General features: G+C 39.8%; 1 protein-coding gene across 1 annotated transcript in view; it reads left to right on the plus strand.

The window, feature by feature from the left end:
• Positions 1-15,237, plus strand: part of PLCL2 (phospholipase C like 2) — a 162,702-nt gene that overhangs the window by 145,423 nt on the left and 2,042 nt on the right. Inside the window, exon 5 of the mRNA XM_006907268.3 lies at positions 2,639-2,748. Within this exon, the coding sequence (XP_006907330.1) occupies positions 2,639-2,748 (110 nt within the window). The remainder of the gene's footprint in view (positions 1-2,638; positions 2,749-15,237) is intronic.

The raw sequence follows: 15,237 nt of genomic DNA on the forward strand, positions 1-15,237 counted from the left end.
AGTGCCTCCTGACTGCCAGAAATATAAACATTCTGACTATTAATGATTCAGATCCTGAAACCCAGATCTTGCTGAAGTCCAGTATTAAATCCTAACAGAAAAGCTAGCATATCAGGATCTTACCATTAGAGCCTCACCTGGCCATGTTCTAGAAAGTGTGTCTGAGTGAGTCATCATGGCACACGCTGGGGAGACAGACTCCCAGGTCTGACTAGGGAAGAGTGCGTGTACATGAGAGTGTGTGTGTGTGTGTGTGTGTTTTAATGCTCCAGCAAAAATCCTAGGTTTTAGAACATCCCAGGTCTGACTAGGGAAGAGTGCATGTACATGAGAGTGTGTGTGTGTGTGTGTGTGTGTGTGGTTTAATGCTCCAGCAAAAATCCTAGGTTTTAGAACAAGATTGCTTCCTATTCATGGTTATTTTGTTTGTTTGTTTGTTTGTTTTTGCAGTGTGTTAAGCCAGATGCATCCAGTGAAAGTCAGAACTAGCTGTAGGGTATGTAAAGTCAGAACTAGCTGTCTGAGCCAGGTCGACAGCAGTGGGATAGAGGGTTTAGCTAATCAAGTTGGGATGTTCTTCAGTACCATCACTGACAGAGAAGTTGGAGGGGAAGAGAGTAATCAGTGTGGTAGTTTCCTAGACAATGTAATGAATGTTACTAATTGCTGTTCTTTCTTGAAACCAGTGAGGTTCTTAAACCTTATTAGCATGACAGGAAATAGGACCATATTTCTTATTAGATGGGCAAAATAATAAAGAGAAAAGAAAAAAGATTAAATTGGCAATTTACCGTATGTGTTATCAGCTTTTGCTTATTGTTGAAAGCTACTAAGGAATAAAGTCGCTGTCAATTGCTGTTAAAGAATTGCTTTGAGGTGGGTTGCAAAGAAATGGAGTTAGAAACTGGAATGCCCAGCTAAACAGAAAAAGTGTATTATAAAATGCAGGAAACGTAAAATTATGACCACTCCACATTATTTGTAATAGCAAAAGTTTTGAAACAACCCAAAGTCCATCAGTAGGGAACTGTGTAAATGCCGGTCCATCCACACAATGGAGTCAGTGGAGCTGTTAAAAAAAAAAAAAAAAAAAAAAAGTGAGCAAGAGCTCTATACACTAACATGGAATGATCCTACTAGGTAGTTTCATGAAGGAAAAAACAAAAACCAAGGTACGGAATGGTGTACATGATATGTTACCTTTAGTGTAAGGGGGATTTTGAATATCTACACATTTGTTTATATTTTCAAGGAGAAACAATACAATAGAAAGATAAATTAATAAAAATGTGTAGAGGACAGGAGGGATCAGGTTAGGGGGGACCAGGAAGGAAGCAAGATTTACCTGAATACATTTTGATATATAGTTTCACTTTGGAATCACGTATAGTTTTGAAATAATAAGAAATTATATCCAAAAACACTACCCCTCATACACACAGAATATTAAAAAAAAGGAACCTAACTGTACTTTGTTAGTGACATAACCACATAAACAAAGAATTCTTCTGACTGACCTTAGAACATATTTTTACTGTACATTCTCACTGAGATATACTCTAAGGACAGAAAAAAGGCAAAGAAAGTTTTCGTTGGTTTTAGTAGTCTTACTATTAACAGTTATGTTGATGTGATTAGGATTTAAGATTTTCCCACCTAACAGATAAATAAACATAAAATTAAAGATATACATATGTAAAAACCCTGTATACTTCAATTTGAAGTATTAGCAAGATCTTATTCTTCCCTTTAAAAAAAGAAAAAAAAATGCCCAGTGAAAAAACCTAGAAAACAATGGAAAACTCAGTAACAATGAGCACTCTTAGCACACAGATCATGGCCCGCCTACAGAATCCAGAGGTCCTGGGAGAAACACCTGGTTCCAGGTCTGAGATGGGAAATGTACTTAATAGTCTAGAACATCTTGGGCAAGATAGCCAGGAATGTATCAAAGCCTAATTGGTCATTTAGGTCCTCTCTGAAGGATTCTCATTGGCCAGAGATGGGGTAATTGACAACTGAATATGCAAAAAAAATCCATAAATTATAATGATATTAAACCAGTAATAGGATATTCATATCACGCCTGCATTATTGTATTGTTGTTGCATGAGGAGCCTCTAGAGACTATTTTGAATGACAATTGAGAATATTAATTTGATTATGTAAATTATAGTAAAGTGTCATAATATAAATGCCAAGTTAGAGTTCATGGTCTTTCTCTCCATCTTCTCCCTTTTTAGTATCTGACCTGACATTGACTTTTATTGTGACACGAAATGCAAGACCTGGGTTCTAGTCCCAGCTCTTCCTCCTGCTCCCTCCACAGCCATCAATCTCTGAGTTTTGCTGAGCCTCAGATTCCTAACCCCTAAAATAAGAGTGAGAACGATCCTATGTGCCCTCTTTACCCTTAAAAACCGTGAGGAACAACCACTGACCACTAAGATACCTTCTGCCTTGTTGATACTATGAATTTCACTGTTTCTCCCCATTATTACATTATTAAATTGGCACATTCATGAAATGCCATTAGAGGTTGGAATTATTTATCAATCCCTAGAAAAATAAATATTGCTGGTTTATTACCACAAATTAGATGGGGAAGTAATCTACTTTGTCTTTTTATTTCTTTCAGCCATGGAATTCCACGAACACTTGCACAGCATAGGCACCAAGGAAGGTTTGAAGGAACGAAAACTACAAAAAGCAGTGGAGAGCTTTACCTGGAATATTACCATCTTAAAGGTATCCAGTGAGTTGTTTCTGGTGCTGTCGATTCTGCAGTCTTTTTCGGCATGTTTCTTTCTGTCGGTGTAACATTTCCCGCATCGTATGATATCAGCCGCTGGAGGATATACATGGTCACAGAATCCACTGCCCTCTGCCCCCCGGGGAGTCTGCAGGTCAACATCTGGGCAGAGTGGCTCAAAGGGACAACATAGGGACTTCGATGGTTGGCACATTGTGGATCCTGGTAGGAAGGGAAAGGACCTTGCATTTCATCCTTAAAGTATTGTAAAGTTCAGAAATGCCACTTGCTCTAAGTGAAATAGAAAGTATTGATTACAGAGGAAATGATTAGGAATTTAAAGATTCTAGTTACTCGAATTTTGTTTAACACTTTAAATTATAATCAGCCTTAATATTAATAGGATCCCAAAAACAGAGAAAAGAATCGTGTGGGGCATAGTCAAAAGAAATATGTAAAAGCATTGCCATTTGAAAGAAATTTCCTTCCTTCCTTCTGTTGACGTAAGAACAGCCAAACCTGTACAGGATTTTTGTAAGAGTTTGCTTGAGCCAAACTGATGACATATACCAGGGAGCAATATCTCAAATGCTCCCAAGAATTGCAGCTCCTTTTATGCATTTGAAATTAAGGAGAGAAGGTAAGGAAGATTGCATGGAAGTGGGAAAAAGCAAGGCTGGGATTGGGTTATAGGATAGTTAACAAGATTATGTGCTCTCTTGAGAGTGGTTACTTATTTCAAAGGTGAGTTAACCTAGAAGCACAGAAACAATGAACAGAGTTTGCTTAAGGTAAAGATAAATCTTTTACTAAAAAGTTATATTCCTGGATCATGACTACCCACCTTGACCTGCCAGTTAGGAGTTTATGATCAGATCACCCTGTGAGGTTACTTTCCACAGAACCCCTTTTTTATCCATCCTTCCTTCCATCCTTCCTTCCTTCCTTCTTTCCTTTTTCCTTCCTTTTTTTTTCTTCTTTCCTTCTTCTTTTTCTTTCTCTCTTTTTCTCCTCTCCTTTTCTTCCTTTCCCTATTTTCTCTTTTCTCTCTCTCCCTCCATCCCTCCCTCCTTTCCTTCCACCTATCTTTATACCTCAGCGTGACCATTTAAAGTAACTTTTATTATAAAAGTAATACATTTTCATTGTAGAAAATGTCAAAATAGCATAACCAAAGGTCAGTAGAGTTCCATCAGAAACAGTGACCGTTGGCCCTTTGCTGTACTTTCTTCGTTTTTTTCCTCTGCGCTACATATGATATGACATGATTTCTAAAATAATGCTGTGCATGCACCTTGATACTTTTTTGAGTTTTGTCTTAATGATCTTTACTTTTCTTCATCTCAGTGTTTCAGAACTTGGCTAGTGATAACACAGAAACAATATTTCACTCTGATCTTGGACAGCAAAATGTAAAATTACTGTCTGGTATTCACCCTCCAAACTTTCTGCTCAGTTGAATTCAAAACTGTGAAGACATTATCACAGCTGCCTCTTTTCATTTCCCCACTCCCCTTCAAGTTAAAAGATCCATCTCTACAGCAGACACAGTTTTCTGATTTGATTTAATAAAAGTTACCCTTCCTAAGCTAGCCAACTTGCGTTTTCTCAAGTTAAACCCCTACTCATTTTTATAATTTAAAATCATTTTCTTCTTCAAACACTTCCCTTCCTACACATGTGCTTTTTTTTTTTTTAATCTCTAGACCTTCAGCTTAGTATTTAACTGTGATGGTAATTTAGTAAACAGTAGAGATAAGAATTTACAATGAAAAGGAATTTGGCTTTGCAACTTGCTGACTCACTCCCACCAGAGCTAGGGGGGTGGGGAGGGGGGTGCTTTACAAACTTCTTGCAAACCTCAGGAAAAAAACAGTACAGTTGTTTATAGCTCTGTGATAGGAATAAATCCTCATTGGGCTTTTATTTTATTATAGGCAAAAATAGAATTAGGGACCAATCTTCCATCTGTCAGCTATCCTTGCAACTCCTTTGTGGTCCGGAAACCAGCAATCTGGTATCGCCTGGGAGCTTGTTCAAAATGCAGACTCCCAGGCTCCACCCTAGGCCCCCTGAATCAGAGTCTGTGATTTTACAAGATCCCAGGGCATTCTTACGTTCATTAAAGTTCGAGAAGCACTGGGAAAAGAGCCACTGAAAATGGGAGTCTGGCTCACATAATAATGAAAAACAGTTGACAAAGTAATGTACCAGATTTTAGAAATAAGTAATTGGACCAGATAACTATGCCAAGGAAACGTATTTCTTTTCGACTTGTCGATGTAAGAAATGTCCAAATCTGTAGAGAATTTTTATAAGAGTTTATTTGTGCCAAACTGACAACAGTGCCAGGAAGCAAGATCTCAGATGCTCTGGAGGAAGACAGTTGTTCTTTTATACCTCTGGAAGTAAGGAGCAATGGTAAGGAAAATTGCACGAAGATGGGAGAAAGCAAGATATGGATACTCAGCCAGATTACGTGCTCCCTTGAGGGTGGTTACTCCTTCATGGGGTCTGGAAAAGAGGATTAATTCTAGCATTGCAAAGGTGCCTTAACCCAGATGCACAAGAACAATGACAGGGCTGGCTTTTACTAAAAAAGTTATGGGCCAGGGGCGTGACTGTCCACCAGAATTTATGATCAGATCACTCTGTGAGGTTACTTTCGGTCACTGTGGTTGTACATACTCCCTTTTTCATCCACAGACTTATGTCTAGGAGAGAGAATTAATACCTCAGAGTTACATTTATATGGAAACAAATGTATAATAGGATATTATACATTTGTATAATATATACATTTGTATAATAAATGTATCTATAGGATAATAGATAGTTTTGAAATTTCCAGGATAATATTGCTGTGGATGTTGTCTGAGTATGGTAGAACCTAAGCAAAGAATGGGAAAAAATTGGAGAGATGTATGTCATTTCTGTACAATGGAAGCGCCTTTTTCCTTCCTATTTCACAAGCTTAAACCTTCTTTAGAAGAATTGGTGTTCCTAGAGTCTTAGATGTGACTTTTGGTCTGAGTTGAGCTACTAGCCTTTCCTGGCAGGAGTTCCTCTCATTGCTTGTTCTCTGTGGTGAACGTGGGGAGGTGGCAGCCCTCCAGGGCTACCTGTGGTGCGCAGTAGGCAGCAGGTGCGCACAGAGACTCCGAGAAGTCTTCAGATGATGCTGGATATGGAGAGTGGAGGAGAAGGGGGACAGGAAGGCCTGCTAAGGGGGCTGCGAGGCCAGGCATAGGAACTACCTGGGGTGCTTAAAAATGCAGTCACCTGAGCCCCACGTGAGACCTAGATCAGAATCTCCAGGCATGGGATGCAGGTATCTGCTCATTCAACAGATTCCTCAGGAGATTCTGAGGTACCCTAAAAAAATCAAATACCACCACTGTGGAATCAAATCAAAAGCATCTTTTCTTACGCATCACCCCACTCATTGGAACAATAAAGGAGGCAGGGTAACCAGTCATCCCGGGACTTAGGACTTCAGGGTGAAAACCGACAGTCCTAGGCAAACAAGGACAATTGGTCACCCTGAGAGGAGGCACCTGCCATAAACTCTTTTCACCTAAGGATGGTCATCTGAGTTTTTATGAATCTTTACTTTGTTTAGTTTTTTAATTTTCAGAATTGCTTTAAAATACAGAAATGAACAAAGAACTATCATCCATGATCTCCACACCCAGAGTGACCCACTGTTAACATCTTGGCATATTTACTTCTAGTCATTTTTTTTTCTTTGAATAAAAATCATTCATTTGTTCTTGTAAATATGTCTCTATTATAAAGACTTTTTTTTAATGGAGAAAAGATAAAAGTTTTAAAATGATCTCCGATTCTCTCTCTGAGAAATAACTATTATTAAATGTAGGCGACCTTACTCCAGAAAACTTTTTATTATGCATGTGGATGGATGGATGGATGAATGGATGGATGGATGGATGGATGGATGGATGGATGGATGGATGGATGGATGGGTGGAGATGCATTTTATTGATTCTGAGTCATACTTTTTTCATATTTTTGACATCTTTGAAGTTGGTAGGTATATTATAGTCCATGGTGTCTTTGCATTGTATCCTAGTTAAATTGAAAGTTTCCTAGTGGCATATAAAATAGTGGTACATTTCGCAAGCACTTGTGTCTCAGATATTATAAAGCAAGGTATATCAATAGATAGAATCCTACTATAATTGCTCTTTTTGATTTTTTTAAAAATATTACTTTTCTTTATTTAACAGAAGAAAAATAAACCGTAAAGAAGGTAAATGAATTTCTGAACAGTTTTTACTGTAAGAGGTATTTATTTCCTATAAATCCATCTGAGTTTAAGAAAAGAGATTATAAAAAATGTTAATAGGACTCATCTTTTTGAGTTTTTTTTAAAGCTACATGTTTTAATTATAAGCTTTGTTGGTTGACCTCTGTTATGAAAGATGAGAACATTAGCAGTCTCTAATATATCTAGGTAGGGAGTTAGGCATATTGTTATTTTCCCATCGTCCAAGTTTAAATATTTCCATTTGGTTCCAAAACTAATTAGTTCCAAAAACACATTGTTTGGTATAAATTCAATATTTAAATTGGTTTACTGTCACCACCAGTCCAAGAAGTCACCCACGCTTTTCTGTAGCCTGAGAGAGTGGCAGAGAGAAGAGATAAGTCTCAGCTGCGGGGGGGTGGGTGATAGACAGCCTTTGTTTAAATACTTGGACCTATCTTTCTCAGAGTTTGCAAATGTCCTGTTCCAGAGTTTCTGCTGCATAGTTAGGAAGAGGGTGTAATCCATTCCCATTGGCTTCTGATTGCTTTTTTAATTCAGAAGCCAGCCCTAAAGACCTCATTCCCATTAGATCATTCTCCCTCTCTCTGTGTCAACTTTATTGAGGTATAATTTATATGAAGTAAAATTTACCGATTTTATCTGCACAATTCATTGAAATTTGACAAATGTATATAGCCATACAACCCTACCACAATAATGATAGAGCATTTCCATCACCCCCAAAAGTTCCCTTGTGCCTCTTTGTAGTAAACTCCCCCACTTTGCCGACCACTGACCCGATATCTGTCTCTGTGGTGTCACCTGTTCTGGAATACCATGTAAATGGAATATAATAGTATGTAGTCTTTGTGCCTGGCTTCTTTCATTTAGCATATTGCTTTTGAGATTCATCCCATCCTCTGTCCCATCATCTCCTCCACCCCATCAAATAGCAGTAAAAAGAAGACGCTCACTCAGTTTGCTTTTCTTGTTTTGTCGGCTGTTAGGATTTTCAGGATTTCTGTGAATTGTCAGTATGAATTCTGTGTTGCTGAGGTTTATTAAATTATGTTATCATCTTTTCTTTGTTTGGTTGCCACTTGTAGTTTTTTTGTTTGTTTTCATTTTTGTTAATTTTACTCTTTTTGTTTATTTCATCAGGAATGTGGGAAGGAAATTCTGTAATGCATTTTCAACCCATCAGCTTAATCAAGACATTCCTCTCCCTTTATTTCCATTTGCTAAAATATTCACTGTACTGGTGATACTTTTCATTGTTTCTATTTATTACCATTCCTATTATGGTACAATCTCGTAGTAGATATATAGAATTTTACTCTCCGTAACTTCACCTCTGCCCACTACAGTAATGCCTTCAAACAACACGGAATTATTCTGTTTCCTCTCCTCCAACCCCCATGACATATCTGGGAACTATCGCATCTTCTCTTCGACCTCCCTGACTCAGGTCAAACATGCTCAGTCTCTTCCACAGATGCTAGAATGAGATGGCTTCTGGTCCCCTGCCATTTGGTTCCTGGGCCTTCTGAAGGCAGCTCTGGTTTGTCAGTGTTCTTCATAAGATGAGGTGACCAGAATTATCCCCATACGTCAGATGTGGCCTGGTCTCATCAACTCAAGAGTGAGATTCATTGATATGGTTTTGCTCACAGTCTGAAAATTATCTTACTGTTAATATAGGCCAAAATTATGTAGTACCTGGGTCACATAATGGACTTAAACAAAGCTGTTACAAGGCAAGACGTTTTCCAGATGAATTGCTACCAAGCCAGCTCTCTCTATTCTGTGCCACTCCACTCTCAGAAATAAGACCAAAAACTAAACCCTGAAAGTAATTAGAGGTTTGCTCTCTTTAGGAACACAAAAATACTGCCAAAAATAAATAATTAAACCAGACAGATTTTGCACCTGGTAAGACATTAATCTTGATTTTATTTGTTTTGACCTGAGGGGCAGTGCTTATCTTGAAGACCTGAACACTAACGTTTGTTTCCTCTCTGAAAATTATTTTGATAGCTTATGTGTAACTCCTTTTCTTTCTTGGTGCTAATATCCTTTATTATTTTTTATTTTTTAATATCCTTTAGTTATTGTATTTATCATAGGTGATGTATTAAGTTGCCTGTTTTCCTGGAAAGCTATAATTGACTGGAAGCCATTTATTTAGTGTGTAACAACGCCTCAGATGGCCCAGAAAATCAAAACTACAATAATGTTTGTCATAGGCAGGCTTTTGTGATTACTCAGCTAATATTTGATCATACAAAGGTGTGCTTAAAAAATTAATAGGGTGAAGGAAGTGCTTATGCATGCACTGCTTTTACTAGCGTTTGCAAGAGCTTTCACACTCGTGGATGCTCATCTCTCAGCATCCCCTCCCTCTTCATTCCTCTCTCTGTGCAGTTGGGCCACGCTCCTCGCCTCTCTGACGTGGTCCCTCTGCCTGAACCCATGCTTGGACCTGCGACCTTATATGCTTCAGTCGTGGCTCACTTGCACTGTCTGGAGACTCCAGTGGGTGCTCCTGAAACCCCCACCACGCTTCTGCCACCAAAGCAACCACCTCTGTGCCAGGAGAGGCCCCTCACCGCAGGGGCTGGCTCTCACTGCCAGGGTGAAAATTAGCCCTTCCTATGACCCACTCTGTAACATAGGGAGATGCGCTCACAGTTGGAACTTAGAAAGCTTCGTAGCAAGGAAATCCCACTATTAAACAGTGGGTTGGCTCCAAAGGCATCATTCATTGGAACCATATATGGAAGGTTGTGTTTCCACAGCCCGGGGCCTGCTGAAATCCTTTCCTGCCCTTTTGCCGAGGCTCCATTCAGACACCACACCTCTTCCACGGTGCTGCCCGAGAGCCCCCCACCCCCTATCTTTGTTGAGTGAAACATAAAATTGTTTCTGAGGAGAAAGGCATTCATTCTGAATGTAAATTAAATAAATTGAATCTCATATTTAAATTATGAACTTTTATACAAACCTTTGAGCAAAACCATTGTTCAATTGGGGAATAACTGTAAATATGATGAAATAGCCAAAATATTGGCAATAAAAGGGGGGGACGGAGAATTGAGAATCATCTTCAGATTGATCCAGCCCATCATACAATTAATGTCTCTCTGGATTACGAGAAAAATCAAGGGTTAGGAGCCATATAACTCCTCACCCACCTCATCTGCACCCCCAAACCCCCTGAGGTGGAAGGCAGGGGAGGGAAGGCAGTATTTCATAAGTGTTCAGTGAGATGAGTTAGTTTGGTACTCACATTCCACCCCCTTCAAACATGTGAATGAATATAAGGGGAAGCTAAAAGGACAGCAAAAGTCATGAAACATTTACAGTGAACCTCATGTCCTATAGAAAAGCACACGCCACCATTGCCTGCTGCTCCGGCTTTAAGAGCTGATGATCAGGGGATCTTTTTTCAAGCGTAAGGTTTGTTGAGACTTCAGTGGGAAGAAGACCTGACCAAGCTCGGAGGTCTTCCTTAACTCTGATTAATGCACAGCAGTCTTGGCCAGCCACACAAGACCACTCGACGGGGAGCTGTCACAGTGTGATAAGTGGCAATTTAGAGTCAGTAGCCGAGAGATCCCCATGCCAGTCCGTTCCATTGTTCACTCATTCCTCATTCAACAAATGCAAATTGGAAATCTATATTTCTGCTCCTGTGTTTAATTGCAGGAAAACTAAATTGTCTGCATGATTGGTGGCATACTGACTACATGAAAAATGTGGACGTTCCACTTTGCTTGCTTTCAAGTGTTACATGTAAGAAAACAAAACACATAGAAAGCTGTGTATGTTTAAGTGTAATTTGCTATGTAGACTCTGCCTTGGCCTGACTTTTAATCTCTCTAGATTCAGTTTCATCATCTATAAAATGCAGATAGTAATTGCAACATACCCACAGAATTGAGAAACTCCCATGAGATAGTCTGTGTAAAGGGCTTAATACAGTGCCTGGCACACAGTAGTCACTCAGTAAATGGTAACTATTATTTCAGAGGGCTTTGCTGTTATATATTTCCACCTATCTAATTTTTGACATATTGCAGGCTCCGTGGTTTCAAATCTAGGACTATAATTATGTTCGCAGCCTTCTCTACCAATTTAAATTGTGGTTGTAAGAAATATAATATATTAAATAGTTTCCATAGCACTCTTAAAAGAGGTTTATACATTTGGCCTGTGATTCTGAATACTTACAAAATACTGGCTTGAAATATATTTGGTTTCTACATGAGTCTCACGTCACCCAAAAGAGTGACCAACCACAAAATAATTACTAAAATGTGAGATGTCTGTGACTACCTACTATTAATATTCTAGATTAAGGCTTTTGTCTCCTGGTCACAGGTTGCATTAGGGTTTTGCAGGTTTGAGTCTCTGGTTTTGGTTATAGAAGATGCTTGGGTGAGAGACGAGAGGAACCCTAGACCCATGTTCCATCATCTCAGAGTGACACTGAGGATACCTGAGGCCTCTTGAAGACTTGCAGGGTGACAGGAAAGATAAGGACACATACATCTAAATTGGAGAGCAAGGGCCCAGCATGAGGGTTGGTGTTAGGCCCTCTCGGGCTGACCATCTGTCTTCCTGCTGGGCCTTGGTGCTCTCCAGGTGTCTTCCCCCTTTTCTTTATCTCAGGCAGTCTTATCTCTTGGGAGAGCAGAAGGTATCAGTGAAGGTACCTAAAATCTGCTATGATTCTTTCCGTGTTCCTAAGTGGACAAAGAAACCAGGAGGAGGCAGCCTAGTCTACATCATCCATGTGAACCGTCTCAGATTGGGGTCTTTGGCCCTAGTACAACCCAAAAGTTGGTGTGGGCTCCAGGCATGCTGAGGTCAAAGTAGACACTGATAACTTACATTCCTATTCACATTGAAACAAAAAGTTATTGGACCACTTTTATGCCTTCTTCAGACTCCCCAAGTGGTATGAGTGTCCTCTTCTTTCCCCTTCCTCCCGCTGCGTGTAATTTGGGAGGAAGGTGTCTGCTGGCCCCCAGGGAAGGGCAGGTGGCCACCTTCACTCTTCCTACGTCTCAGCCACGTGGTCATTGCAGAGGTTGGTGGCAGAGGTCAGGGAGCATTCGTGGCCACACTACATCACTCACCTCAAAAGTAAGGCAACTCCATTTTTCTCTTGTAGTTTGACAAAAAAAAGCTTTGAAAAAAATTAACTGAATATATAGAATCCTTATTGTTTTAGCTCTAGGTCTAAATAAAAGCAATAAATTGTGATTATTAATTTTGGATTCAAAAGCTATATAGCACTAACAGATGTGCCTTGCAACATTTTTAATATGTTAAAAACCAGGATGTCTTTTGTGGTCAGACAGAAAGTTTGGCGATTGGCCAAGTGTCGAGTATGGTTAGGGCATCAGCTCTGGCATTTGGCATCTGCCATCATTTCTTTCCTGGCTGCTCCAGCCTCTGATCCAATTCCAGAGAAGCCACAGGCAGAGCCAGAAGGAGCACGGTCACTCCATACTCTCAGCAAGAGCTGCTGGGAACCAGCCCTGCCCTTAGCTACATTTTTTAAAGATTATTTTCTGAGTAAGAACCTTAAATATTTTGACCTAAGGTTGTTATAAATCTTTCAAGATGAAAACCAAATAGAATGTTATGAAATTCAAAACGGAATGTGTGAAACCAAATAGGATTTGAGTTTCTCAACTAAAAACACTGCAAAGCCAGTTTTGTAGGAGTCTTCGAAACCAGACACCCTGTGTCAGTGGGTGGCAGCGTTTTAAATAGCCTTTGCTCTTTTGAAGCAATGCGATGTGAACACTGCTATAGCAAACACCATCATCTCTTTCAGAATTGTTTTTTACTCACACTAGATGCCACGATTCCAAGACATATAAGACATGTAGTTTTGGATGCACAGAACAAAATAAAACTGAGGCAGATAAAGGTCAGCAGCTCCCCTGCCCAGGTCTAGCACCTGTGGAGGCCCTCGGTGTCTCAGCCAGGGAACGGCCAAAGGCCTGGTCTGTTCAAGATGCAATAACAACTTGTCTGAACTTGAGGAACATGAGATTCAACCAGATAAAGAACTTTATTTTACCACGTTAATTATCCTACACCATCTGGGGATTTTTGTTTCGTCATCCTGTGGTAGGTCTGTATATGCTGACATGGAAAGATTGCTAAGATATGTTTTTTGGTAGGGGGAAAAAAAAAGGAAACTGAAGAATAATATACTTTGCTTATTTCATTTATGTAAAAATAAAATACCTAAGTATAATATATGTAAATGCAAAGAAAAGGGTAAAATACATTGTTTAGGAGGCAGCTATGAAGATTAAAGAGACTGTCACATTTACTCTAATTATATTCATTCAGCATGTTTACTGAGCTCAGGTTTTGTGCCTGGTGCTGTTCTAGGATTGGAACCTGAAGCCATAAAAGTCTCTACATACATGGAGCTCACATGTAATGAAACAGACAACGAAAAGGCAATAGAGTATGTCAGAGGGTAATAAATGTTATAGGGAAACCAAGGCAGGGAAGGGGTAAGGAGAACTGTGAGCAGGAGGTGGAAGTTCTAATTTTAGATAAGTTGTCAGAGAAGGCTCCCATCGCTGAGGCGGGAGCTTCAGCGTCTAGACCTGAAGAAGGTGAGAGAGTGAGCTGTGTGCATTCCTGGGCAGCAGCCTTCCCTGCACAGCGAGTGGTGAACACAGACTTTGAGACTGGACCAGGGAGGACCTGCTGAGTTTGAGGAACATTTAGGAGCCCAGGGTAACAGAGGCCGGGTGAACAAGGCAAGGCAGTAAAGGTTGAGGAGAGTGTGGGGGCAGGTCATATAGGGCTGCGAGAAAAGACTTGACTCTCACTCTGAGATACGTGAGGAGCCACAGAAGGAGGGGCATGTGCTGGCTATGTTTTAATTGGATCTCTCTGGCTCTTGGGTTGAGGAGGAAGGAGCCTGACAACCAGTTGGGAAAGTATTGTCATAAACCCAGAGAAAAGTGATGGTGGTTTAAGCCACAGTGATAGTAATGAAGGTGGTAAGAAGTGGTGAGAACGTGTGTGTTTACTTTTTTTTTTTTTAAGATAGAGCCAATAGGAGCTACTGACAGGCAGAATGGGGGATGCAAAAAAGGAAAGAAATCAAAGATGATACTGGGGTCTTTGGTCTGAGTCACTGCAAGAACAGTTGTCTTAACTTAGGGGGAGTGGTCGCGTATTGAGAACTCAGTTTTGGACATGTCAAGTCCAGGAAGGCATGCCAAGTAGGCATTTTGAACAAACACCTACTAATTTTTATTAATAAAAATATCAGTGCAGAAATCAATGGAATTAAAAACAGGAAATTAATAATCAACAAAACCAAAAGCCAGTTTTTGGTTTTGGCTTATTGATCAATAAAATCAATAAGCCACTAGCCAGGCTAACTAGGGGGGAATAAAATCAATAAAATCAATAAGCCACTAGCCAGGCTAACTAGGGGGGAAAAAAGAGAAAAGACACAAATTATTAATATCAGACATGAAAAAGGGGACATCACTGCAGATCCAGTGGGCTTTAGATAACTGGTGATTGCCAGATAGGAGGGGTTTGGTGGTTGGGTAAAAATGTGAAGGGATTAAGTACAAGTTGGTAGTTACAAAAGAGTCGCAGGGATGTAAAGTACAGCATAGGGAATATTTTTTTAAAGTACTCTAACCACACGATACACCAGTCACACTCCTTTTGGCATCTACCAAAATTAATCAAAAACATGTTCGCACAAAAACCTGCACATGGATGTTTAGAGAAGCTTTATTCATACTTGCCAAAATTTGGATGTAACTGAGATGTCCTTCAGCAGATGAATGGATAAATAAACTGTGGTATGTACATACAGTGGAATATTACTCAGCACTGAAAAGAAATGAGTTATCAAGCCGTAAAAGACACGGAGGAAAGTTAAATGCGTATTACTAAGTGAAATAAGCCAATCTGAAAAGGCTGTATACTGCATAAATTCAACTATATGACATTATGGAAAAGACAAAACAATGGAGTCAGTCAGATCAGCGGTTGCCAGGGATTAGGAGGAAGGGAGAGAAGAATGGTTGGAGCATAGAGTGTGGTGCCGTGAAGGTGGGTCCATTTGTCCAAACCCATAGAATGTACAACACCAAGAGCAAACCTCGGTGTAAACCATGGGCTCTGGGCAGTAATGATGTGA

This window comes from Pteropus alecto, unplaced genomic scaffold (genome assembly GCF_000325575.1).
Source record: "Pteropus alecto unplaced genomic scaffold, ASM32557v1 scaffold92, whole genome shotgun sequence".
In the NCBI taxonomy this organism is placed as follows: Eukaryota; Metazoa; Chordata; class Mammalia; order Chiroptera; family Pteropodidae; genus Pteropus; species Pteropus alecto.